This window comes from Zonotrichia leucophrys, chromosome 2 (genome assembly GCF_028769735.1).
Source record: "Zonotrichia leucophrys gambelii isolate GWCS_2022_RI chromosome 2, RI_Zleu_2.0, whole genome shotgun sequence".
NCBI classification, from domain to species: Eukaryota; Metazoa; Chordata; class Aves; order Passeriformes; family Passerellidae; genus Zonotrichia; species Zonotrichia leucophrys.
Genome location: NC_088171.1, coordinates 152,789,702 through 152,816,159, shown reverse-complemented (window position 1 = coordinate 152,816,159; position 26,458 = coordinate 152,789,702). Strand labels below are relative to the sequence as shown.

The 26,458-nt window shown below is 52.2% G+C and overlaps 1 protein-coding gene across 3 annotated transcripts; it reads left to right on the top strand.

Annotated features, from left to right (window-relative positions):
* Positions 1-1,215: 1,215 nt before the first annotated feature.
* Positions 1,216-26,442, top strand: FAM83H (family with sequence similarity 83 member H). 3 transcript variants are annotated; one of them, XM_064706812.1, is made up of 5 exons: positions 1,216-2,486; positions 19,012-19,472; positions 20,803-20,967; positions 21,278-21,402; positions 23,507-26,442. In XM_064706812.1, exons 1-5 carry the CDS (start codon positions 2,432-2,434, stop codon positions 26,151-26,153), a joined length of 3,453 nt encoding a protein of 1,150 aa, XP_064562882.1. In that variant the 5' UTR covers positions 1,216-2,431; the 3' UTR covers positions 26,154-26,442. The 3 variants fall into 3 exon arrangements, with proteins under 3 accessions (XP_064562882.1, XP_064562883.1, XP_064562884.1); XM_064706813.1 differs by lacking the exon at positions 1,216-2,486 and adding an exon at positions 6,635-6,879; XM_064706814.1 differs by lacking the exon at positions 1,216-2,486 and adding an exon at positions 6,635-6,874 and having other exon boundaries at positions 23,507-26,441.
* The last annotated feature ends 16 nt before the right edge of the window (positions 26,443-26,458 follow it).

Below are 26,458 nucleotides of genomic sequence, written 5' to 3'. Positions count from 1 at the left end.
TGTCAGTCAGGCCCTCGGAACACCCGGGGTTTGTCAGTTCTGGCTCTCAGAACACCCGGGGTTTGTCAGCTCTGGCCCTCAGAACACCCAGGGTTTGTGTCAGCTCTGGCCCTCGGAACACCCGGGAGAGCACGAGGCTGGGGAATGCTGATCTCCAGCCTTGCCCATGGGCTACCGGCCGCCTCTGGAGAGCAGCGGCTGCAGGAGAGGAGCTCCGCTGGTAGCTCAGCGCCGCTCCGGTCCTGCCACGTGCAGTTTTTGTTGATTCCGTGCTTTCAGCCGCCCTCAGTGACACCCAGAGCACCCAGAGGCCTGCAGGCCCTGCACGGCACCGCTCCCACCTCCGGGCCCTGGGCAGGGCCGCTCCCGGTTCGGGCCCTCCTGTCCCGATGCCTCCGGTCTCGGTGTGCACCACCCGTGAGCCGCAGCTCCCCGGGGGCAGAAAGGCACCGGCAGGGATGGGATGGGCCGGACCTGACCGGGCCGGGAGGAGCGGCGGTACCGGCGGGGATGGGCCGGACCAGGACCCAGAGCTGTGGTACCGGCGGGGCCAGGCCGGACCAGGACCCAGAGCTGCGGTACCGGCGGGAGTGGGACGAACGGGACCAGGACCCAGAGCGGCGGTACCGGCGGGGATGGGCTGGACCGGGACGGGATGGGGACAGGCCGGGAGCAGCGGCGGTACCGGCGGGGATGGGCCGGACCAGGACCCAGAGCGGCGGTACCGGCGGGGATGGGCCGGGAGCAGCGGAGCCGCAGCCCTGCCCCGTGGCGCCGTCACGTGACGCTGCGCGCTAACGCTCCCGGTGACGCCGCAGTGACGCGATCGTGACGCGACAGCGGCGGGCCCGGACCGAGCCCAGGCCGAGCCCAGGCTGAACCCAGCCCGAGCCCAGGCCAAGCGGAGCCCGGGAAAGGATCCTGTAGCGGGGATTGAACGGCTCCGAGAGGAAGCGGCTCAGGGCCCGTGCTGCGCACCGCCTGTGGAAAGGTGCAGCTCTGTGCCTGCAGAAACCATTGAGCTGCAGTTGTGGTGACTCCTCATTGATTTAATACCCCTAAACCAGCATTTAAATCATTTAAATCAGGAGCCGCTGTGCAGTGAGGCTGTTTCTCCTCATGGAGGACGGAGCAGGCACACAGTGAGTGCCCCCGACTGCCCGGCCGTGTTTGCCCTCAGCTGAGCTGGGCTGGGCTGAGCTGAGTTGGGCTGAGCTGGGCTGCGCTGAGCTGAGCTGAGCTGGGCTGGGCTGAGCTGAGCTGAACTGACAGGACCCTGGGTGCCGTCGAGCTCCTTGGGGAGCCCATCCCAGCGGTGAGCCACTCTCTGGGGGCACAACCTTTCTCTGATATCCAGCCTAACCCTCGGCTGACACAGCTGCAGCCATTCCCTCGGGCCTGTCCCTGGTGACTGCAGAGATCAGTGTCTGCACCTCGTTCCCTCAGAAGGAGGGTTCAAACTGCCACCAGTCTGGAACTGAAATGTGTCTCCTGTGCCAGCGCAGGGTGAGCTCTGGCTCTGGATATCCTTGTTCCTGAGGGCGAGTGCGTCTGGCCCAGCCAAGCAGTCTGGATCTTCTCTGGATTTTCTCTTACTCAGGTCATAGTGGATGTTCTGAATCCCCTTCTGCACGGGGGACCCTCCAGTGGGGTTGTGGTTAGGGCCAGGTGACCTGATCCCGGGGACTTCCCTTCCTTTGGGCAAGGACCCTTCCTGGATTTTCCCCAAAGGAAAGGACAGCCATCAGGTAAACCACAAAACAGCAAACCCTCACAACAGCTTCCTGCCTGGTGCCCAAAGGGTGCTGCTGTGTAAATACAACACTGATTCTTCGCAGATTATTCCTCATCAGCCCCTTTAATTGAAGGCAGTTTTCTTTAGAAAAGCAAAGAGCTAACAGCGAAACTGTGAAAGAAACTGTGAAACTGTGCAAGACCACATTTCTGTTCCCACCCCCAGAGTTCCATGCAGATGTTGGTTCTGCTTGCTGGAATAATGTGGGATTTCTCCACATTAAAAAAGTCACTGTGAAGAGCTAGAGGGGGATGACTCGTGCTACCACTGAAGAGACTTCCAATTCTGTCAGCCCAGGGGTGGGAATTGCATTGGGGACCTGTGAGATGAGTGACCAAGCCTGCGGTCACTGCAGAACAATCAGCCCAGTGCCAGTCAGTGCCTGGGACTCCTGAAACTGAGCTGGCATGAAAACAGGCAGATCACGTTAAACAGCTCCAGAGCAGACAGATAAAGGGCAAAAGCAGAGCTGCGCTTAACCCAGATAATCTGATATGTACACATGCAGAGCCTGAGAGATCAAACCCAGAGTGGCAGCTGGGATGAGTCATCCGTGGGGAGTCAAGGGCAAGATTCACCACCTTCTGCACTATCAAAGAGCCCGTGGATCTGCACTGCTAGAGGAGCGGCTCTGCAATGAGGCCCTGCTCTCCAGATCACCCTGTGTGTGCTCGTGGTGCCTCTGGGGCAGGTAATGTGTCTGTTCCTCACATCCTGGCAGTGATCACAGTGGGCCAGCACCTCACTGGTGGATGGAGCCAGGGGCCATGTGGTAATCACAGGATCATGGAATGTTTTGGGTGGGAAGGGACTCAAAGCCCATCTAATCCCACCCCTGCCATGGCAGGGACACCTTCCCCTGTCCCAGGCTGCTCCCAGCCCCGTCCAGCCTGGCTTTGGGCACTGCCTGGGATCCACAGCTGCTCTGGGCACTCTGTGCCAGGGTCTGCCCACCCTGCCAGGGAACGATTCCTAATTCCCAATGTCCCATCCAGCCTGGCTTTGGGCACTGCCAGGGATCCAGAGCTGCTCTGGGCACCCTATACCAGGGTCTGCCCACCCTGCCAGGGAACAATTCCTGCCCAATATCCCATCCAGCCTGGCTTTGGGCACTGCCAGGGATCCACAGCTGCTCTGGGCACCCTGTGCCAGGGCCTCACACCCTCACAGGGCAGAACTTCCTCCCAGTATCCCAGCTAAACCTACCAGAAGTCAAGCTCCCATCAGATTTCCAGGATTTCAGTTTTAAAATCAGAATCATTACGGTCACAATAGACCTGTAGGAGCGCCAAGACCAAGCACCAGCCCAGCACCACCACCATGTTCGCCCCTAACCCACGTGCTTGAGTGCCATATCCCCATGTGTGGGGATATTCTTGGAACAGTTCTGTGGCACCTGAGGACACAAACTTGTGCAATCCCCTCTTAATCAGTGCTGAGACCCCTCGCAGTGCTCCTGTTCAGGCTGTTGCCAAAACTGAGGGCTGGAGCAGTACCCCAGCATGACCTGCCCGACACATGTGGGCTGTGTTGGTTCCTGGGGAGAACGGTGCTCAAGAGTTCTCCCTGCTGCTGCTCCCCTGCTCAGAGTATTCTCCCAGCTGTTCCCCACCTGTTCGGAGTGTTCTCCCACCTGCTCAGGGTGTTCTCCCTGCTGATCAGGGTGTTCTCCCTGCTGCTGCTCCCCTGCTCAGGGTGTTCTCCCTGCTGCTGCTCCCCTGCTCAGAGTGTTCCCTGCCTGCTCTGCTGTCTCTGAGAGCTGCAGTCCCAGGTGAAGCAGCTACCACAATCTGAAATTAGGTCTCACCTCATTGCACACACTTTGTTTTACCCCGTGTGGTTAATCCAGACATCGACAATCTGGGACACGAGTGTGCCTTGTTTGAAGGCCGTTGGCAGAGGGAGCCTGGTGAGACACTGGTGACAAACAGTAATTACCCAGCTTGGATTACTGCACTAATCCAGTGTAACAATGCAAACACGTTGTAATTCATGAAAACCAAACAAACACCACTTACACACGTACATTGCGTTTACAGGGAAAGAAGGTTCTCTAAAATAACCAATATTATCTTGGAAATAATGCAAGAAAATAAACACAACCAACATTCAGAATAGAAAAGCAGCAAAACTGTATTACTAATTCCCAAGTGGAAGGATGAGGCCTCTTTATTCCATTAGGAATAGCTTTAAAATCAGCAATTCCAGGTTATATTTACTCTGGAGTGCAAAAGAAATTGTCTCAGGAGAAGTCGAACCTACTCCAATAAAATGTTGGTGACGTGTTTGTGTATATAGCAGTTGTGAAACTGAAAGTAAAAGCATCCTGTTTGATATTCAGGTTTGAAAGTTAGTTTTGAAAAGCTGGAACACAAAAGGTTCACCAATATCCTTTTAAGTGATTTGGAAAAGAGAAAATGAGAGGTTTAAAATGTTTTCTGTTTAACAGTGAGAAGATTGAAAAGTGATAATTGTATCTACATTACTGAGAAATACTTTACTCAAATACAGGCTATGAGACTTAATGAAGTAGATTAAACTGGTGTGAGATAAAGGCTGAAACAAGAGTGTAGGGTTATCCCACAAGCTCTGGGAATGCAAGTGTGTTTTCACTGGGATTTAATAACATCTCAGAATAACTCACACAGGTCCTTGCGGGCTGATAGAATCTAAAAGCCAAAGTTCACAAAGATTTCAAGTTCTTTTACGGGTAATTCCAGACTCTTACTGCAAGTCATCGTTATTTAAGGATAAAAGGCTTGTAAAGCCACACACAGAAACCTTGCAGAAAAACTAATGAAACAGTTTAAACCTGACTTTCTGAGGGATTTCACCAATTCATATTTCAGTATCACACAGGGAAAAGCTCCAAACTCACGTTGAAACTGGCTTTCCTTACAGGCAGGATTGGTTCAGCTCGTTCAGAATCACAGGGACACTGCTTATCCAATCTAAGTTTATCTGTGAGATACCAGACAGATGGTGTAGCTCCCCTGTATCCAGTGGGGTTCAGCTGCAGTTCATCTTTTTGGCCTGGAAGGTCTGAATTGCCCCCATGTACACAGTGGCAGCATTCCAAGGTCTCTGGGGTGGCTGGTGCTGATACAGCCACCTCTGTCACCAGCTGACACCAGTGTTCAGTCTGATAGGTCCTGCCTCAAATAGCCATATCAAAACCATGACACTACCAGCAGTGCCATCATTTTGGGGCCTCAAAACAGATCCTTTGCAGTTTCTTGATGACAGAAGAGGGATTATAGCAAAGATGTAAACACTACATTCCATTAGAGAGCAGAAGTGTTCTGTTCCACAGAAGAGAAACCAAGCAGTTGATGAATCGTTACCTCAATTCCAGTGCCTGAAGGGGCTCCAAGAGATCTGGACTTTAGACAGGAGTGACAGGACAGAGGGGAATGGCTTCCCACTACCAGAGGTGAGTTTAGTTTGGATGTTGGGAAGGAATCCTTCCCTGTAAGGGTGGGCAGGCCCCGGCACAGGGTGCCCAGAGAAGCTGCGGCTGCCCCATCCCTGGCAGTGTTCAGGGCCAGGTTGGACAGGGCTTGGAGCAGCCTGGGACAGTGGAAGGAGGTGGAACTGGATGAGGTGTAAGGTCCCTTCAACCCAACCCATTCCATGATTCAAAGATCACTGAGTCCAGCTGCTCCCCAGGACTCCCAGGACCAGCACCAGCCCATGTCCCCAGTGCCACATTCACTCCACTTTTCAGTCTCCTCAGGGATGGGGACTGGGCAGCTGTGCCAGGGCTGGACAGCCCTTTCCAGGTGGAATTTTCCAAATATCCCACCTAAACCTCTTCTGGTGCAGCTTGAGGCCATGACCTCTCATGCAGTCATTGATTAACTGGGAGAACAGCCTGACCTCCCCCCCACCCCGGCTCTGCCGTCCTGTAATGGAATTGTAGAGAGCGAGCAGGTCCCTCCTGACCCCCTTTTCTCCAGGCTGAGCCCCCCAGTTCCCTCAGCCCGGTGCTGCAGACTCTCCCACAGCTCCGTTCCCTCCTGACCCCCTTTTCTTCAGGCGGAGCCCCCCCAGCTCCCTCAGCCCGGTGCTGCGGACTCTCCCACAGCTCTGTTCCCTCCTTGGACACGCTGCAGCCCCTCAGAGGAGCCCGAGCTTGTCGCCGCCCCGCAGACACCCCGGCCGTGCCCGGCCCTCGGTCCCTCCCTCATGGCGGACCCCCCGCCCCGCCTGAGTCAGCGCCGGCCCGGCCCTCACGACGGCGGCGGCCGGGCGGGACGAGCTGGGACATGAAAGGTGGAACAGGCGCTGCCACGCCCGGGGCTGCGGGGAATCTCGCTTAACCCTTCCCTGCCCGCGGGGCCCCGGCCGCAGGAGCGGGCACGGTGATGGGGGGAGACGGGAGGCCGCGGCTGTCTCCTCAGAGCCGCTTCCACGGCACCGCCGGGGACACGGGGCGCTGCCCCCGGGCCCTCCTGTTCCACGGTGCCACTGGCCGGGAGCTGCTGCTCGTCTGTCCCCAGCACGCCCAGAGCACCACAAGTGCCCGAGGAGCCCAAATCCCCCTTCCTGGGAGCCGCAGGGCCACGACCGAGCGGGGACCAGCGCCCAGGGGCCCTGCCCGGGGCTGGGGGCCGAGGGCTGGGCTGGGGTCCGTGTCACGGGCTGGGACAGCACCGGGGCTGGGCTGGGGTCCGTGCCACGGGCCGGGACAGCACCGGGGCTGCGGCGAGCCCTGCCCCGCTGCCAGTGCCGAGCTGGTCTGACAGGCTCGGGGCAGACGGAAGGGAGAGGCCTCCGGCGGCTCAGGAATGCGCAGCCCTTATCTCTGGCTCCCTGCGCGCCTGGGGAGGGAACAGCTCTCCGGAGTTTGCCTTTCTCTCGCTGTTACTCACCCCCGCTCTGCCCTGGGTGGAGCCTCGCTCGCTGGCTCCCAGGTGAATCAGGTTGCAGGCACGTCCAAGTGAGCAGACAGTGACCCACCACCTGCCCCAGCTCACCTGGGAAGGTAGAGAAGGGTGGAGACCTCGTGGGTACCTGCATGGCCGCCTGAGCCAGAGAGCGACCCACTGCCTACCCACCAGCTGGCCGGCTTCCCTGGTAAGGTAGGAGAAGGGCATGTACCTCCTGGGGTACCTGTGTGGCTGCCTGAGGTGGAGGGCAAGGCCTGGGCAGGGCCTGTCCTGCTCCTCTGCCCAGTGCCTGGCATCTGGAACAGGGAATTCCATAGGCAATCCATGGGCAGGAGGTTGCTGCTTCTATGTGGGAAGGCTCCAGTGGCAGGAGCTCCCAGTTACGCCATGATAGAGGGAAGGGAGAGAGACAGAAGGAGACGATAGAGGCAAGGGGGGGCGAGAGAATGTCCCAGTACAGGCAGCAGGGTCTGGGGATGGGAAAGGAATGCACCCAGAACATCCCAGTACAGGCAGCAGGGTCTGGGGATGGGAAAGGAATGCACCCAGAACATCCCGGTACAGGCAGCAGGGTCTGGGGATGGGAAAGGAATGCACCCAGAACATCCCGGTACAGGCAGCAGGGTCTGGGGATGGGAAAGGAATGCACCCAGAACATCCCAGTACAGGCAGCAGGGACTGGAGATGGTGAGGGAAGGGACCTGGAATGTCCCAGCTGTGTTTGGGATGGCAAGGGAAGGGACCCTTCTGTCCTCAGGTCAAAATTGGTTGTCAAACACTTCATACAATTGTGTTTGTTCCCCTTTGAGAAATCCCTCAGGAGCAGATATTCCCAAACTCAGCCTCATTCTTTGTGAAGAGTCTTGCAGCCTGACTGAGCTCCCCATAACAAAGCCCAGGCCGCTCTCCTGTTTGGACCAGGGACACTGTAGGGATGTATGGTCAGGCGACTGGGACAGAGGGGATGTGCTGTGAGGGCCGAGGTCTGCGAGGAGCTGGGAAGCAGCTCCCAAGGCCCCTGCATTCCACACACAGGGATTGGGTGTGCTCTGAGTGCTGACACGGCCCACGAGCCCTGGCACAGCCGTGCACGTACGGGCAGGAGCAGGGACAGATGAGTGTGGACAGGCGCACACGGGCTGGCACTTGCTGAGTTTTCCATAGGTGTGAGCCTGACAGACCTCAGGACTGGTGTGTGAGGACAGGAAGGGGATGGGTCCGTGTTGCTCACACTAAATTGGCCGGGGTCAATAGGGGTCAATTGTGGATCTTGCCTGGCCTCAGGATTGGGTTCTCCATCTAGAACAGTTAGAAAGGGAAGAGGCACCTGTGTAGGAGCAGAAGTACTGATCACATCCTTCTGCTGCTGAAAACATCTAATTTGTGGAAGCTGCGATAAGCTCAGCTTCAAGAGATGCCAAAAATAGGTCAGTAACAGCAAACTACCCCAAACTGGAGCAGTGACAGCAGCAGCAGTGCTGAGCACCAGTTCCCATTTCCTGTGCAAATGTTCTCCTTGGATCAGGAGGCAGGAGAGCACAGTGAGTCTCAGCCCCATTAGATGGACACATGGGAGCTGCATTTTAGGGAGAGAAAGTTGTTTTCGTTTTGGTCTCACTCCTCTTTACCCGAGGGACTTTATAGTTGCATTTGAGGTGTAAAAACAGAGTTGGATTTGCTGTGACCTGGCAATAGGAGTATTCTGAGGGGGGAAAAAGGTCTTGCTCTTGATATGCTTTAGGGGAAATTGCATGCCAAAGGAAAAAGTTGTTGTTCCCCCATTCCTGGAAGGTTCAAGGCTGGGATGGGGCTGGGAGCAACCTGGTCTATTGGAAGGTGTTCCTGCCCATGGCAGGGGGGTGAAACAAGATGGGTTTGAAGATCCTTTCCAACTCTAACCTGTCTAATCCAACTCTAATCAGTCTCTGATTCTGAGGTTCTGTAAGTGTGGGAATGTCTGTGTGCTCGTGTCAAAGCAGGGTTGTGGCTCAGGACAGATTCACCCATGTTCTAGACATAATTTTTCTGGCAACCAAAAATTTTCCAGGCAATGGAAATGCACCTCCAAACCCCACAGGATTGGAATTCTTTGCATTTTACAGTTTCATGGGACACATCTGGAGTGCTTATCAGGCCCCATGTGCTGGATTCTTGTAGTCTTAGTGAAGAAGAGGAGATTGATGAGTGCATTTCTAAAATCAGTGTGTGGGGGAAGTAAAAGTCAAGGGCAGCACGTGGTTCTCCCCCAAATTAGACCTTACACCGATTGTCCTTTTTTTTAAGTTCTCCGTTTTAGACTTCCTTATGCTTGCTACCTTTTGAATAAAAACCCAGGGGAAGGGATTGGCTGCAGGATAGTGAATGTGACACAAGCATTGCTGTCATAGATGTGGCACTGGGACATGGGTTAATGGTGGCCTTGGCAGTGCTGGGAGAGCTGTTGGACTCAAGGGTCTCAGGAGGCTTTTCCAATGCAAAGGAGACTGTGATCGTTCAGATAATCTCCTAAGAGACTTTTGCCTGCAGGATGACATTTCATTTCCAGCTGCTGTAAACATCAGATTTTGTGCTGGTACTCCTCACAGCTCAGATTTCCCTGTCCACTCTGTACCCTTGCTGCATGGGACAGTTAAGGCTGACAGGTTCATGTGCTGCCACTGTGGGACACGTTGACAGGTGTCTCAGCAACCACTTCACAAAGAAAATTACAACATGTAATTCTTCTGCTGCTTTTCCCTTCCTCTGGCCTGCAGAAAGATCCCCTGGATATCCCGAATGTCTGGCCACTTTCTGATTCTCCAGCAAAGAATGTTCTGTGGGATCCCTTGCCCTCGTAGGCAGAGATGAGTGAGAGTCCAGTGGGTTTTGGAGGTGCAGACCAGGCACCAGTTCTGCTCTGCCACTGCCTGTAGCATTCAGGGCATTCACTGCTCACCTGAGACACAGAAAGTGTTCTTGGAGCCTTTTATCAGGGTCAGCTGCCACAGGTATGAACGCAGACAGTGCAGCTGCCATCTCTGGAAACTCAGTGAACAGTTGATTAATTGAGGCAATTTCTCATCTGATGGCCAAAACTTCTGCAGTGAAACTCCCAGCAGCAGGCAGGTACTTGTCTGTTTTCTAATGATGACTGAGATCCACATAAGACCATCCAGAGTGAAAATGGGGTGGCATTCTCTCAGATGATTAACATGGAGTGATCAGCTGTTCAGATGACCAAAGGAGGTGGTCTGGGAGCATTATATGGCATTGTAACAGGAATAACAAATTCCGACCAGAAATTCTGAGAGTGACCCAGGCTTTGAGCCTACTGCCTGAAGAGGACACTGAGAAGGAGAACTGGTAAGACTCAGCACGAAATGCAGAGAGAAGAATGGAAAGAGAAAAAATAAGAATTAGGGCTTGGCAGGGCAGTTGTAGCTAAAAAAGTGCCTAGTGGAGGTTATTTGCCATATTTCCCTGTCCTGTTGTGAGAAATGTGAGAAGAGCAGTTCATGGGAAGGTGTCCAGCATCCAGTATCATGCAGCCATGGAATGGTTTGGGTTGGAAGGGACCTTCAAGACCATCTCCTCCAACCCCCTGCCATGGACACCTTACACCAGCCCAGGGTGCTCCCAGCCTCATCCAGCCTGGCCTTGGGCACTTCCAGGGATGGGGAATCATCCACAGCTTCTCTAGGCAGCTTCCTCTTTGCCCCAGCTCTTGTACAATTCCATGTTCTGACCAAAGTAGGAAATTGTGGGCTACACTTCAGAACTAGAGATCCTGCACCCCTGTAAGACTGGCAGGATCCTTTTCAGGAGAAGCCCAACCCTCGGAACAGAAAGTGAGAAGCAGCTTCTGGAGAGGACGAGCATGTCCTGCTGTTCATACAGGTTCTTCCTCTGCAGCAAGATCAGAAGGCACTGCCTTGTCCTTCCATCACACAGTGCAGAATTAAAAACCCCACACCTTGAACCATCTTCGAGGAGACAGGTCTCTTCCCAGATCATTTACCAAGTACAACATTTTCTTGAGAGCAAGCTAACACTTTCCATGTCTCATTGTCACCATGTCTGCTCCAGTCATTTTCCCTCAGGCATTGCTGTCCTCTCCTAAACCCAACCCTCCCAGAACATCAGCAGTTTGTTTGCATAGGATCTTTCCTAATTTTTTTTGAGGCCAAATTTTTTTTTAAATAATTGATTTGTAAACTTTGTGTATAGAGCCATTTTGGAAACATGAATTTTTGCACAGCCCACCCTAAGAGATGTCAGTGATGCCGCTGAATGTGGTGTACCGGCCAGGTGAGGCCCATCACAGGGATCAAAATGCCTTGATTCGTTTCTTGCCCATAGTTCAGAAGCCCTTTGAGTGTTGATAGCACAGAGGGGTTTGTGGCTGGCTGTGCAGAGTGTGGCTAAAGAACAGACTGTCTGCGCTGCCTTTCTCTTCTTGCTGCTGTCTAGGGCAGTGAGAAGATGTGGTGGTTGAGCCCAGGATTGTCTGTACTTGCCGGTAAGGGGTCTGGGGAACAGCTTGGCTCTTTGCAGACTCTGGGATCCAGCCCTGCCTCCTCGCAGGCAGCTCCTCCTGGGTGCTCCAGGCAGCCTGGGCTGCTGGGAGTGTCCCAAAGCAGCGGAGCAGGTCCAGCCAGGGAGGGATCACCTGAGCGAGGCAGCCTGGGAACTGGCTGTGCAGGCAGAACACGTAACAACAAGCACTGCAGTCAGCACGGGGATGGAGCCAGCCCCAGGTGCTGAGGCATCAGCAGGGCTGGCACCAGGCACAGCAGATGAGAGACAAAGGCAGCACTGAGCCGGTTCCCTTTTGCTTAGGCTGGGCAAACACGGTCCAGCGCCCTTGATTCACACCTGGCACAAAGGCTCTGGAGAAAGGCACGTCCTTTTATTTATTTATTTTAATCTGTAGGGCTTTGTGGTGATCACAGCATGTCTGAATCTCTGATTTCCTGCTGCTCTGTTGGAAAAAAACAGTAAAAGCCTGTTGAAATGGAACATAATATGGACAGGCACCAAATGCTGCCCACGTCAACAGGTCTGTGCTTTTCCTGGTTTCTGCTCCTATAATGAATCCAGAGGCAAAGGGACAGTTTTTACCTCCAGCTTCATCTATCAGCCACTTTTCCTTACATTAAATATTCCACGTGGTTGAGTGTTTTTCACTGTGGAGGAATCTGCAGACTGTGACCACATCTGACTCTTCCCTTTATGAGGGGGCTCTGACAGCTTTTGGGGATCTCAAAACCAAATGTGTGTGACAGGAATCACAGCCAGTAAAGTCACTCCCGTTTATAGCAGTGGGAACAGAGGCAGATCTCAGGCCAAGCTGAAGGGAGATTTCCCTCAGAGACCCCTCCCCACCCCTGCCTTGATCAGAGCATGGGGATGGCTGAGACCTGCCTGCTCCTTCCTCTCCACCTGCTCCTCTCCTCCTGATGGGCATTTTGGCTGTGGAGGGGAGTGACCCCACTGGGACTCCCCATGCACCACTGCAGCAGCAGCAGCAGCACAGTGTTTGACACAGCAGCAGCAGCAGTGCAGTGTTTGCTACAGCAGCAGTGCAGTGTCTGATGCATCAGTTGCAGCAGCAGAAGTGCAGTGTCTGACGCAGCAGCAGCAGCAGTGCAGTGTCTGACAGCAGCAGCAGTGCAGTGTTTGATGCAGCAGCAGTGCAGTGTCTCACACAGCAGTTGCAGCAGCAGCAGCTGTGCAGTGTTTGATGCAGCTGCAGCAGCAGCAGTGAAGTGTTTGATGCAGCAGCAGTGCAGCGCCTTTGCACAGCCCAGCAGACGGGCGGAGCAGACCTGGATCCTGCTGCTCCCCAGCCCATTCCAGGCCCCTCATCTGCCACTTTTTGGGTTTCCAACAAGCTGCTTCGTGCTCTCCTTGATCCGCTGCCCCCGAGCATGGGAGGGGTTGCTGCACACAGCCACAGAGGAGCTGCCTTCAGTTCTCCTGCCGCTTCCCCTGCCAACCCAGCCACGGGCCCAGAGTGCCAGCAGTGCTCACACCTCCTTCCTTCCTTCTGTGGGCTCTCTGTGCAGGGCCAGGAGTTTGGCTTGCTGGTCCCTGTGCGTCCCCTCCAGCTCAGGAGATTACGTGGTTCCTTCCACACCCTTCTGTGTACCTGTCCGTGCTCTTGCTTGTCCCAGCCATGGCGTTAGGAGAAGAATTTCTTGGGGAGAAACTGAATTTTGCAGGTTTGGTTCTAAAGGTTCTGATCATGAGTGGTGATACTTCTAAATTTATGGACATAATTTCATAGAATGATCACTTAGGATAGCAGAGAAGTGCATGAAATGCCAAATAATGGTAACAGACTTCTAGAATGTCTGAAGAAGTAACACTATGTAAGTGTGGTCTGGAATTGTGCTGCTCTGGAGCCAGGCTGGGACAGCTGGGGCTGCTCAGCCTGGAGAAGAGAAAGCCCTGGAGACACCTCAGAGCCCCTTCCAGTGCCTAAAGGGGCTCCAGGAGAGCTGGAGGGGGACTTTGGACAGGGGCCTGGAGTGACAGGACACTGCCAGAGGACAGGGTTTAGATGGGATATTAGGGAGGAATCATGGAATGTTTTGGGTTGGAAGTACCTTACACCTCATCCAGTCCCCCACCCCTGCCATGGGCAGGGACACCTTCCACTGGCCCAGGGTGCTCCAAACCCCATCCAGACTGGCTTTGGACACTGCCAGGGACGGGGCAGCCTGTGCCAGGGCTCACCACCCTCACAAGGTGTCCCCAATATCTGACTGATCCCCCTGTCAAAGCTGCCTCCCATCCTCTGGTCAATTCTGGTATAGAGCACTGACAGTTCCAAGCAGGATCTTGGTAGGGTGGATTGTGTGACAGGGTAAGGGGGAATCTCAGAATTAAAACAGTTGAGGTCTGAGCACTGAGGCTTTAGCAGGCTGATTTGTTGATGTCTGGGAGAAAAATTAAGAGAGTATTTGGCCAAACATGAGCACGTCTGTTAGAAGATGAATCCCATCCCATATTTCTTGGATATTATCTGTAAGGGGGTGCAGATAGGCACATTGTACATGCGCATTCGGTCACTGATCCTGGAGGAGTCATCCTGGTTCTGAAACCTGGGGGTTTTGGGACATTCCAGGTGCCTTTGGGCATCCAAAGCTCCCACAGCCTGCTCAGCAGTGGCTGGAGGCCAGGCCAGGCACCTTGGGGCATCCCAGGTGACACGGAGAGCTGTGTGTGAGCACCTCAATTGCTGCCCTGGCCATGCCTTGTTTGCACTTTATTTATTGTGACTTTCCCAAGGCCTAAGGGCTTGGTGATGGGGAGAGGCAGATTTCCCCCCTTGCTGCCTAATTTACCTTCTGGAATTTTTCTTTCCTTGAAGCACCAGGGGCTTGGCTGCAGCGTCAGTAGGGATGTTGCCCAGTGGTTTGAAGAATGTCTTGGGTCATTGTATTGGTGTTTTCTGCTCAAAACATCCAGCTTCAAACAACTGCTGGAGTTCTTTCCTAGGTCATATTGTCAGGATGTAGCAGGATTCCTTTCCTTTCCCATCTGATGCTGGGGCAGTTCTCTCCCACTCTCCCAGGGAGGCTTTTCCCAGTGAAATTGTGGCTGTCGAAGGTGTGGAGGACATTGGTGATGTGCTTGAGCTTTCCTCTGCCCTTCTGGAGGTGCACTGCAGGGTTTTTGGGCTAGGGGACCTCAGGGCCTTAGTTTTGCAATATTGTCCTGGGAATGGAAGGAGGGATGTTCAGGGTTCCCTCTACCTGAACTCGTCTCACAGCTGCAGGTGCTGGCTTGGCATGAGCTCCTCTCCTCCTGTACCCACTGCAGTTCAGTGCCTGAGCTGTAACTGCACACAGAATATCTTGTTACTCATTATAAGGAAATATTTTGTTACCCATTATAAAGACCCCCAAGCAAATTGCCACACTTTATTCTTTTTAGCATTCCCATTTCTCCCTCAAATCCTCATTACTCATGTCAGAAGATTTTGTAAACTGGGACCAGCAATTAAAATAAAATGAAATTCCTAATTAAATAAAATAAACAAGCATGTAAGTAAGTAAAATTCTCTATTAATCAGTACTTACAGGCTGAAAATCTACATTTGGGGTATTTTCAGTTTGTGGTTCAGTTTCTTTGACAGTTTTGATGGTTCAGAATTCCAGAAATACAACAATTGTCTTTTTCTGGAGTGAAAGAAGCTGCAGAAAATAGATGTGCAGGTAAAGTTCAAGCAAGGAGCCAACCCCTGCTTGGAGTCACAGAATCACAGAGTGGGCTGAGTTGGAAGGGGCCACACATCAATCCCAGCTGCTGGCCCTGCACAGGACCACGCCAGGAGTCCCACCCTGTGCCCCAGAGCGTTGTCCAAATGCTTGGACTCTGCCAGGGAACCTGTTCCAGGGCCCAGCCACCCTTCCTCTGGGGGAAAAACCTTGTTTTAATTTCCAACCTCACCCTCCCCTGATGCAGCTGCAGCTGCTCCCTCGGCTCCTGCCACTGCGCACCCCAGAGGAGATCGGTGTCTGCTCCTCCTCCTCCTCTCATGAGGAGGTTGTGGGGTGCTCTGAGGTCTCCCCTCAGGCTCCTGCAGGTGGTTTTAGGTGCCCCTGATTGAGGAGAATCCAGCCCTCAGGGGAGAAGAGAGCTGATAATTCCAATAACTGATGTGTGTCCATAACTCTGATGTGTGTCCAGGCTCCTGTCCCTCTGAGGGGAAACCTGGCCTTGTGCTCCCTGAGCTCTGGTTAAAAGGAACCAAGGCTTAAAGCATGGAATGCCCTACAAAATACATGGAATACACAGTTCTGGAGTAAAAAACCAGCAGGGCAATGTGGCACAGTGAGTAATCCATCTCCTGTTCCTTGAGGCATGTGAACTGCTCCTCCACCAAATCCAGCCTTGCACTGGGATAATGGACACACTTGGAATGGAGCAATTCTAGTTAGGAGAGAAGTGAAAAATAGGAGTTTAAAAGCCATTCTGTCTCAGAAACCTCCCTCTGGCACACAAATATCAGCCAGAAGTGGCATGTGATTGCTTACATCTGATTTGGAGAGGAATTGCTTTCCAAATAGTGGATGGTGTGATCCAGAAGTGGAGAACTGGCCTGGCAGTCAGCAGCTCCATGACACCAAATCTGACCCAGGGCCTCAGAGCTCTGCCAGTGCAAACAGGTCATCCCAGGGGCTGGAACAGAGCAAAACAAAATTATAAAAATCTATGAACTAAGTGCAGAATCCATCTGAAGTCAGCAAGATGAGCTGTAGCAGGACAAATTTTATTTATTCCTTGACCTGAACTCACATCCACCAAAGTGACAAAAGGTCACAAATATCCTTTGGGGTTCCAGGTACTTTCTTCCCTTCTGCTTTACCTGACAGGGAAGGATTTTGGAACATAAATGAAATATCCAGAATTTAGTGTGTTTGTGTATATATATGTGTGTGTATATAGCTATTTATTTATTTACATACTTACTTATATGTATAAACCAGCATTTTTCATGCAAACTGAGGATTCATCAGCGTGGTGTTGTTCTTGATGCAACCTAGGGAATTAAAGGATGCCAACAATTAATGGCATCATGGAAGCATGAGATGGTTTGGGTTGGAAGGGACTCCTCTTGTTCCGTGCTCTGCAAGGGCACCTTGCACCAGACCAGGGGGCTCCAAGCCATGGAACACACAAAGAGCTGGGGCAGATACCTGTGGGGGCACAAACACAACTTCTGGTTTTTATTTCACAGTTATTAGCCTTGTGTCTTCACCAGGAACCTTCCAAACATCCCCTGCAGGCTCCCCCTGATCCTCCAGGCCAGCAGCCCTCCCTCACTGCTGGGTTCAGTGATACCAGGACACCCCCAGCTCCCTGTCCATGTTCAGTGACACCAGGACACCCCCAGCTTTGTGTCCATGTTCAGTGACACCAGGACACCCCCAGCTTTGTGTCCGTGTTCAGTGATACCAGGACACCCCCAGCTTTGTGTCCGTGTTCTCCCAGTGTCTCAGGGAAGCCCATGAGGAGCAGTTTGCTTTCACATCAAATTTACCTCTTCACTGGTGCTATTTTCCCTGCTTATTCACAAATGTACTCATCCTGGGGTCTCAGGTGACTGCAAACACTGGCAGCAGTGCCTGACCCCCACCTGGCTGCACCCTGCTGCCAGGGAGCTGCAGAGCAATGAGAGCTCCCCCAGATCAGCCCAGCTGAGCACAGGGGGTTCCTGGTGTCCCTCTGAACCTGCCAGGTTCACCTTCTGTCCTTTTGGTCCTTGTGCTGGCAGCAGAGATGCCCTGGTCACAGTTTGTGGATGTCTCCTCTAGACTGAGGAATCAGAGTTCAGGCATAAGCCTCCCCATTTGGGAGTTGAGGAATAAAACATCCATATCCCCAGCCCACTCCAGCTGTGAGTGCCTTCTGGACCTGTGTAGTGCTGCTGTTTTCAGTGGTCCTGCCCAGTAACAGTCAGTATTGCCTGATGCTTATTTAAAGCTCAGTCTTCTCCCTCTTCATTTATAACTTGTAGTAGTTATGTATGAAAGTTATGTAGTAGCTATGTAGTGAAATAATTGTATTAATATGAAATTGCTTTGCCACTTCACCAGCATGACCTTTTCTCTGCTGTATTGATTGCCCAGCAGTACCAGAGGGTTCTTCTGATAGTTCTTCCTTTTGAGGCTGCACTTGGTCCTTTGTCTCTCACACTCCCATCTCTGAGCAGTGTGAGCAGTTTGCTGTGGGACCTCTGTCCCCTTCCTGGGTAATGTATGAATGAGTTGGATGTGGTGTTCTTCTGTACAAGATTGTTGGCATGTGGGAGCGAGTCCTTAAAATGACACTGCTGAAACAGGTAAAAGCAGGAACACTGGTGACTTGAGCATCCTAAAATCACAGAATCCCAGGATGGTCTGGGTGGAAAGGGGCCTTAAAGCCTATTTTGTTCCACACCCCTGCAATGGGCAGGGGCACTTTCCACCAGAGATACACACTGGAGTGCTCTGTACTTCTCCTCTTACACAGAGAAAATAAGACAGAATTAGAGAGGAAAGATAAATGCAGACAATTCAGACTGCATAGGCAGCTGCACGAGAGAGCTGTAGAGATGAGTATCTATTGCAGTTCCTCATATATGGAGCTGTTGGATTTTCTTACCCTTACATTAAGACTGTAATTTTTCCTGTTGTATCACGCAGCTTTAGCAGGGGTTCCAGTTTGGAGCAGGAGCAATTTGTGGGAGGTTGAGGCAGGAGTAACACAGCACCGCTGTGTGCTGGGCAGGTGGTCGGGTAAGAACTCAAAACTGGTTTATCCTGACAGCTCCTGATGAGTGATAGTGTGAGTGTGAGGTTTGATCTCCCAGTCCCTGGCAATCCCTCCCGTTTTGGGAGCAGATATGTTGAATGGCAGTGACCCTCACCTCCTGTGCTCACTCAGTAACACCACCCAGCAGGAGGCACTCAGTCTTTGGGGATCAGGAGGAAATCTCTGCTGGCACCTCAGTGCTGGGGTGCAGGAAAAGAACATTCCAGCACTGACATTAGTTCAGAGTCTAAAGCCAAAGTGCTTTGAGTGTTTTGTGGATCAGTCAGATATTACTGTTGTAGCACAACAAACTTTTCTGTCAAAAATGGGTTAAAAAGATTTGTCTATAGTCTCAAATAATTGTCCCCTATAGACAATTACCAAATATTGCTTGTGAGGCCCTTTCAGCTGTGTTTTTTCTTAACATGAGGAGACTGAAGAAGTGATCACATGCCTTGTTTTTTATTCATTCATCTCATGGAGGCTCCTCTGCCTTCTGGCTGTGTTACACCAGCAGGACACCCTGCACCACCTGCTTTGTTCATGTGCTGAGGTGGTGATAACCCAACCTGTGAGGGTCCAGAGGGTGTCCTTGTGTTCAGGCAGGTGCTTTTCATTTAGGGCCGCATTACACGTAGTAAATAACTTCTGTAGCATTTGGAAATTAATTTTAATGGGGTGTAGATAATAACCACCTAGAGCTTTGCTCTTGACTTTCAAACAATAAATTGAAGCTTAGCAACCAGCAGCCTAGAAGAGAAAGTTGATCATTCTGTTGGATGCATTGGCCTTGCTTATCCCAGGGCTGCCTGGCTGATTTGTTCCATATTTTGGGCCAAAACAGTTAACTCTGTGAATGTAATGGTTAAGTGACTCACGCCTCTGCCTAATTTTAGTCTCCCATGCCTTTGAATTGAACATTCTCCAGCATTGCTCCATGTTGTTTTAATCTCTGCCTGTGCTCCCTGAGGAGGATGTGTTGGACGCGTTGTTGTCATGACACTGCCACGTCTCAGGGATATTTCTGTTTCCCTCCAGCTCTCCCTCCCCCGATGGCTCGTCGATCCCAAAGCTCCTCCCAGGGGGACAACCCCCTGGACCCCAACTACCTTCCCCCCCACTACAAGGAGTACTACCGCCTGGCCCTGGATGTGCTCACAGAGGAGGGCAAGGAGAGCTACCAGCGCTTCCTGGCTGAGGAGGCGGCCCCGGATTTCCTCTGTGCCTCCGAGGTGGAGCACATCATCCAGAACCTGCAGAAGCCCCAGTACGCCAACCAGGAGGGCAGCACGGACACGGCAGGGGACAATGACATGGACGGCTCCTCCGGGACTTACTGGCCCATGAACTCAGACCTGGCCGTGCCTGAGCTGGATCTGGGCTGGCCCATGGTCTTTGGCTTCAGGGGAACAGAGGTGACCACGCTGGTGCAGCCACCCCCACCAGACAACCCCAGCATCAAGGAGGAGGCTCGCAGGATGATCCGGGCAGCTCAGCAGGTGAGACAGGGAGAGCCCAGCCAGAGCAGAGCTAAAACCACACGTGTGCCAGAGAAGCATCAGGAGGAGAATCATAGTGCCGTGGTTTGGGTTAAAGCTCATCCAGTTCCACCCCCCTGCCATGGGGATGGACACCTTCCACTAGCCCAGCTTGCTCCAAGCCTCCTCCAACCTGCTCTTGGACACTTTCAGGAATGGGGCAGCCAGAGCTGCCCAGGGCACGCTGTACCAGGGCCTGATCCCCCTCACAGGGAACAATTTCTTCCCAATATCTCATCTAACTCTGCCCTGTGGCAGTGTAAAGCCACTCCCCTTGTTTTGTCACTCCAGGCCCTTGTCCAAAATTCCTCCTGAGCTCTCGGAGCCACTTTAGGCACTGGAAGGGGCTGTAAGGTTTTCCTGGAGCCTTCTCTTCTCCAGGCTGAGGAACATCAGGTCCTCTGCTAATTTCCAAAACTCTGCTTCCAGAACCTGACAGAGGAGCAGGATGATCCAAATCCAGCACTGACTGCATCAAAGCTTGTCTCTGCTCTGCTGTCATGGCACCGTGTCCTAGGCCTTGCTAAAACACACCAGGAGTTCACAGAATCCCAAAACATCAGAGATTGGAAGGGGCCTCTAGAGCTGGTCCTGTGCACTCCCCTGCTCAGAGGAGGTGACTTAGAGAGGGTCACTCAGGATGTGTCATTGAGTGTCTCCAAAGGTGGAGACTAAACCTTTCTGGACAGCCTGTTCCATGCTGATGGTCTCCTTACAGTCCCAGAAGCTTTTCTGTAACTGATCTGTAATTTCCTGTGTTTCAGTCTGTCCTTGTCCTCCCACTGGGCACCACTGAGAAGAGTTTTCTCCTTCCTTACACCCTTTCCATCAAGTATTTTCACTCAGGGAGCTGGGAAGGACAGGAAGGTAGACCTGTGAATCTGCTTCCCATAAAATCAGCACATGGATGCAGCTGAGAATGGCTGCCTGAATGCTGGCCAGGAAGTTACCCAAAAATGGCACAGGGATGTTGGAGTGGGGAGAGAAGCTCCATACACCATCCAGTGTGATTACATGGCCAAAAAATTCATGGAATTATTGAATTGATGAGTCGGGAAGTGCGCAGGGAGGTTTCCCCTTTCCTGCATAACACAGAACGTGCACCTTCCTGGGCAGAAATTCTCCTTCCAGTTGGGGCCCACAGTGCTTAAGGGGACCTTTAATTGGGATGTTCCCTGTTTGAGAAGGAAGCTGAGCTGGGGACAGGGCAGCTGTGGGGTGTGAGAAGCTGGGATATACGGTGGGTCAGGGCAGCACAGGGGCTCATGAGTCCTCCTGCACCCCTTGCCAGGTGGTGGCCATCGTGATGGATGTTTTCACCGACGTGGATCTGCTGTTCGAGGTGCTGGATGCTGCTTCTCGCCGGGTGCCTGTCTACATCCTGCTGGATGAAATGAACTCCCAGCTCTTCCTCGACACAGCTGCCAAGTGCAGAGTCAACCTCAACTATGTGGAGGTGAGCAAAGATCTGCCCTACCTGATGGGTGTCCTGAGGGGGTGTGTCCTGCACACAGAGGCCAGTATGGCAGGAAACACCTGACAAGGGGGAGAACCTGGTGAAAGATGAGGTGAAGAAAGCCAGGAGAGCTGGCACGACATGGGCTGAGGGCTGGAGGAGTGCTGAGAAAGGGGTTTGTACATGGCTGTGTGCAGGCTGTGTGGAGCTGGATAACCCCAATGGGGCTGGATGGGTTAAAGGAGGCAGGGAAGGAGGGCAGGGGAGGGAATGAGGGTCCCACCTGAGTCTGTGCCTTCCTGGTCTGCAGTTCCTGAGGGTGAGGACGGTGTCTGGCCCAACCTACTACTGCCGCACAGGGATGTCCTTCAAGGGGCACCTGAAGGAGAAGTTCCTGCTGGTGGACTGCATGGTGGTGCTGAGTGGCAACTACAGGTGAGGAGCCCTGTCCAGCTCAGAGAGAGACACTCAGGGGCTTTGTGCACGGGGCTGGCTGCAGAGGAGCTCAGCTCCCATCCGATCCCCAGGGAGAATTTGCCATAGCATGAGGAGTGCAAGATTTACATCTTAGCCTGGACCAAATGAACTTGGACCTCCACTCACAGAATCATTAAATCACAGCATGGTTTGTGTGAGAAGGGACTTTAAAGCTCATCTTGTTCCACCCCCACAGCCCCACACGGGCAGGGACACCTTCCACTGTCCCAGGCTGCTCCCAGCCCCATCCAGCCTGGCCTGGGACACTTCCAGGGATGAGAGCTTTTCTGGGCAACAGAGGTGGGTGCTTTCAGTAGGGGGTGGTTTTAGTTAGGATTGAGAGCAGCCATTAACACATTACCATCCTTTTGGGAATAACGGTCTTACCAGCTAAGACATTCATTTCTGGCAGAATAAATGTTTTTAGTGAGTTGCAGTAGAAGAATTTCTCCTTCACATATTAAAAGGGTGATGGGGTAAACACCTGACATGCTCTGAGAATGTAATCATAGAACCACAGAATGGTTTGGGTTGGACAGACCCTAAAGCTCATATGGTTTCTCCCCGTGCTGTTGGCAGGGAAACTTCTAGGCCAGGTTGATCCAAGCCTACCATGAGTCGCTTCTCGTGGAAGTTCAGCAAATAGAATTAGGGGTATTTAAAACCACAGTATATGAAGAAAAAAATGTAAGAATCGATTAAAGTGCACATTCCATGACAGTAAGATTTCACTTTGGTTTTTTTCCCTGATGTTTGAAAAGAGTTACTGACATTTGATGCTGTACAAACAACAAACTGTTCCGATTGGATCATTTCTTGTTTGTGAGAGCATCCAGTAAATTGTTCAGGACTGCTTCTGCCACACTTCCATGTGCTTTGGGCTTTCCAATATTGTATCATTCCTGAAGTAGGAAGTTGTGGGAGCATTCAAGGTGTGGCTCACCAAGGCTTGGAGCAGCCTGAGGTAGTGGAAGGTGTCTCTGCACATGGCAGGGGGTTGAAACAAGGTGTGATGGTCCCTTCCAACCCAAACCTGTCTGGGATTCTGAGAGACTGGCTGGTGAATTGGTAAAGCAGCGTTCTGGCACTACCACATGGATATCAGGGACACAAGTTTTGCTCACTGAGGAAGGACACTGAGTAGCAATTTTGTGGGAAAAATACTCCATTCTGCAGTAGAGGTAGATACACCAACTGAAGAAGGCCTTGAGCCCAGACAACCCAAACCAAGCTTCCTTCAGGTTAAGAATTAAAAAATCTGTGGGGAAAAAAAATTACAGTAATTCTAAGGGTTTTTAGTTAAGCCCAGCAGGCAGCCAAGCCTCACAAAGGTGTCTCTCATCATTCCCAGCAGGATGTGGTAGAGAACTGTGAAGGTGGGAACACTCCTGGGTTGTGATACAGTTTTAACAGCTGCAGCAAACCTGCACACACAGGCAGGGCAAAGTAAGGGATCCTTCCCTGCTTCCCATCGCTCAGCAAACAGGGGAAAAAAACAGAGCTTGACCTGGGAAGATGAATGCCATAACACTGAACATTTTCCTCCCCCATTTCCAGCCCCGCTCCTCTGTTCAGTCCCCTCAAACTGTGTGGGTGGAAAGGCTGTGCCACTCCAGGAGTAAGATCTTGGGTTTGTGTTTTCAGAGGTTCTGTCAGCACATCTCCCAGCCTCTTGGGGTCCCCCTGACTGGTGTCACCTGCCAGGTGCTGAGGGGACACACTGACTGTTGTCCAGGTCATTACTGACAGTGCTAAAAACAGGAACATCTGCTTCACACAAGGACTATCATCAGATCACTCTGGGTGACATAACTGACTGGCTTTTCAGAACAGAAATAATTTACTGCTTTTTAAAATTCTCTGCAACAATGTGATCCCAAATCAGTCAAGCTGTTAGGCTTGGGAACAGTCATGTGTAACACACAGTTGCAAGGGAATTGTCTGCCTTTATTTTGCCCTATTTCTGCCCAACCAGAAAATTTAGAATTTGCTTCAGGTGAGCAAATGTTTTAATGAAAACAGGTACAGATGAGTTACTCCATCACTTCTGTTCTCTCTTCAGTTTCATGTGGTCCTTTGAGAAGATTCACAGGAGCATTGCCCACATCTTCCAGGGTGAGCTGGTGGCCAGCTTTGATGAAGAATTCCGCATTTTGTTTGCACAGTCAGAGCCTCTGGTTCCTCCAGCCAACGTCCTGGCAAAGGCAGAGAACAACTTTGCCCTGGCTCCCTTTGGCAATAACATGCCCTTCTTCCCCAAGAAAGGGCCCCTGATGTTCCAGAGGGACGAGAGCCTCTTCCCCCCCTTCATGGACAGGGTGGATCCCGACAGGTACTTCCTGTCCAATTTCCGGCGGGACGACATGCTGCGGCACACCGTGGAGGGGTCGGCCATGCGGATGTACAAAAAGGTGGAAATGGAGAATTCCCAGATGGATCCCGTCAGGGGCTTCCTCCGTTCCAAGCAGCTGGAGCTGGATGCTTTTAAGAGACACAGTTTTGCAGAAGGAACGTTTGAAAATTTTGCTTCTGCCAAGCAGTACACCCGGCAGATGTTCATGAACAACATGGACGAGTTCAAAATCCAATCCAGTCATTTCCAGAAGGACCAGTTCTACCAGTACCAGTTTGAACATCCCCATCTTCCTGGCAGACCTCAGGGATTCTTTGAGAGGATTCGAGGGGGGAGGCCGGGATTCAATGAGCTGGAAGACTATGGAGAGGGACCCCGATACCCTGAACTGGAGCCCAGTTATTCACAGGAGGGTTTTCCCCTGCGGCTGGACTACGTGCCCTCCAATTCTTCCAGGGAGGTGAGACACGGCTCCGACCAGCTGAATCCCGCGGGCAATGGCCCCATGGGAATGATGCTACGGAGGCAGAACATTGGACAGAAATTCATCTGCCAGACTTCTCCCACGCAGAAGCAGAGCCTGGAGCAGCGCCTGTTCCTGCAGGACAAGGATGAGGAGCAGGATGACGACAAGAGCACGCAGGAAAACAGAACGGGCTTGCGGAACTGGAGGATTTCCTCGTACCTCAGCGCGTACCAGTCGGAACCAGATGAGGGGCTCCCAATGCCGATGGAGTCCGAGGCGTACAACGATGCTCTGGGGGATCCCCTCACAAAGCACCCCACTGACCTCGTCCCAGCCTTCAAACCCCCCACGCCCTTCAGCAGCAAACTGGGAATTGACAGTGCCAAGGAATCTGCGGATTCTGATAGAGCAGGTGAAGAAACCTCCATCATGAAACCAGATGCCTTCAGGTCCAGAATAAATCCCTTGATCCAGAGGAGCTCCAGGCTCAGGTCCTCTCTGATTTTCAGTGCTGCCAAATTAGATCAGCCCAACACCACAATAGAAAAGGTGCAGATGATCCAGAAAGAGCAAATGTCCAGTGAGTTAACAAAGGACAATGAAACCATCAAGACGGCTGCCTCCTCCAAAGTGGCCGAGCTGCTGGAGAAGTACAAAGCTGTAGGCAAGGACATGGAACGGGGCACGGTCACCCACACCAAAGCTGTTTCAGGTTACCTACAGGAGGAATCTCAGAATACGGAGAAGAAATGTACCAAATCTGTGCAGTATAAGATTCTGGAGAGCAGGGTGCTGGACTCCAAAGACTCCTGCAGTACTTACAAGATGCATGGGGATTTGGACAGAGCATTTGGAATGGCCTCATCCACCCCCCAGCTTGGGGACGCGTTGAGTAAAGATCCCCTGGGACATCTTGGCACTAAGGTGGACAAACTGTCATCCCGGTTTTACCCCATCGAGAACAAACCTCCTCTTCCAGAGAAGGAGAGTCTGATATTTGTAGGAGACACTCAGAAATTGGCTCTTCCAGAGAAGAAGGACAGAGTGACCTTCAGAGAAGACTCTCCAAAATTAGTCAACACAGAAATTAAGAAACCACAGGTGAGGACAAGTACTACGTCCTCAGTTCTAGAAAGCCTGTCCAGAAGTCAAGGGTCTGACAGCTCTCTCAACAAGTCTGAGGAAGACTGTTCAAAACAAGAGCAAAATCCCATGGAGTTTTTAAGAAAAGGGTCACTACGGCTGAAGCAGTTTTTGAACCCAAAAGGTGAAAAGAAATTGGAGGAGGAACCTGCTTCTGAGAGTGGGAAATGTGACAAGCAGGCAGTGGTGCTCAAACGATCATCCATAGGGGACTGCCAGGAAGCAATGGAGGAAGAAAAACCCCCCAAATTCGCAGCCCCACTGCCCCCCAAGAGCAGCCAGACAACGCAGGGGAGGTTCCCGTCCTCCACAGCCAACATCCTGTACAGCAGCAACCTGCGCGATGACACCAAGGTGATCCTGGAGCAGATCTCTGCCAACAGCCAGAAGAACAGAGCCGAGCTGGCCAAGCAGCTGCCGTCCACCAGCAACCCCGACCTCTCCAGGTCCACCACAAGCTTGGAAAGAAAAGGGGAAAAGGAGAAAAGCTGCAACATCCACAGGTCAGAGAGCTTTGGGAGCCAGAAGCGGAACCTGCAGCGGCAGCCGTCGGAGGACAGAGACACCCTCCTCAAGAAGATGGAGAACATGAGGAAGGAGAAGCGAGTCTACAGCAGGTTTGAGGTGTTCTGCAAGAAGGATGAGCACACTAGTCCCAGTGAAGAGGAATATGACACAGATGCCAAAGACAAGAAAATGGGAAAATTCATGCCCAAAATCCTGGGGACCTTCAAGACCAAAAAATGATCCTAGAAATCCTATTTAATTCCATTTAATCACTGACTGTCACAGGGAAACGAGGAAGAAACTTGTCCATGATGGCTGCAAACCCCAATGGCAATGCTCTTCTTCATTAGTGAGCAGAAATGTATCCAGCGTGAGCCTCCCACGGCACAGTTTGCTCAATAAAGTCAGGTGGTATCAAACCTTATCACAGTATGTTCCAAATAAAACAATTAAAATGCCAACGTGCTTAAAAAACAAGTCTCTGTTACTGTCCAAACTAAGTGATAGTCTCTGTTAAACCCAAGGAGTATTTTCAGCAGAAAAAA

Coding starts and splice junctions, on each gene's coding strand:
- FAM83H (XM_064706812.1), top strand. CDS start 2,432: ATGAGGCCCTGCTCTCCAGATCACCCTGTGTGTGCTCGTGGTGCCTCT. Junction 19,473..20,802: donor TGATCCGGGCAGCTCAGCAG/GTGAGACAGGGA, acceptor ACCCCTTGCCAG/GTGGTGGCCATCGTGATGGA. Junction 21,403..23,506: donor GTGCTGAGTGGCAACTACAG/GTGAGGAGCCCT, acceptor TTCTCTCTTCAG/TTTCATGTGGTCCTTTGAGA.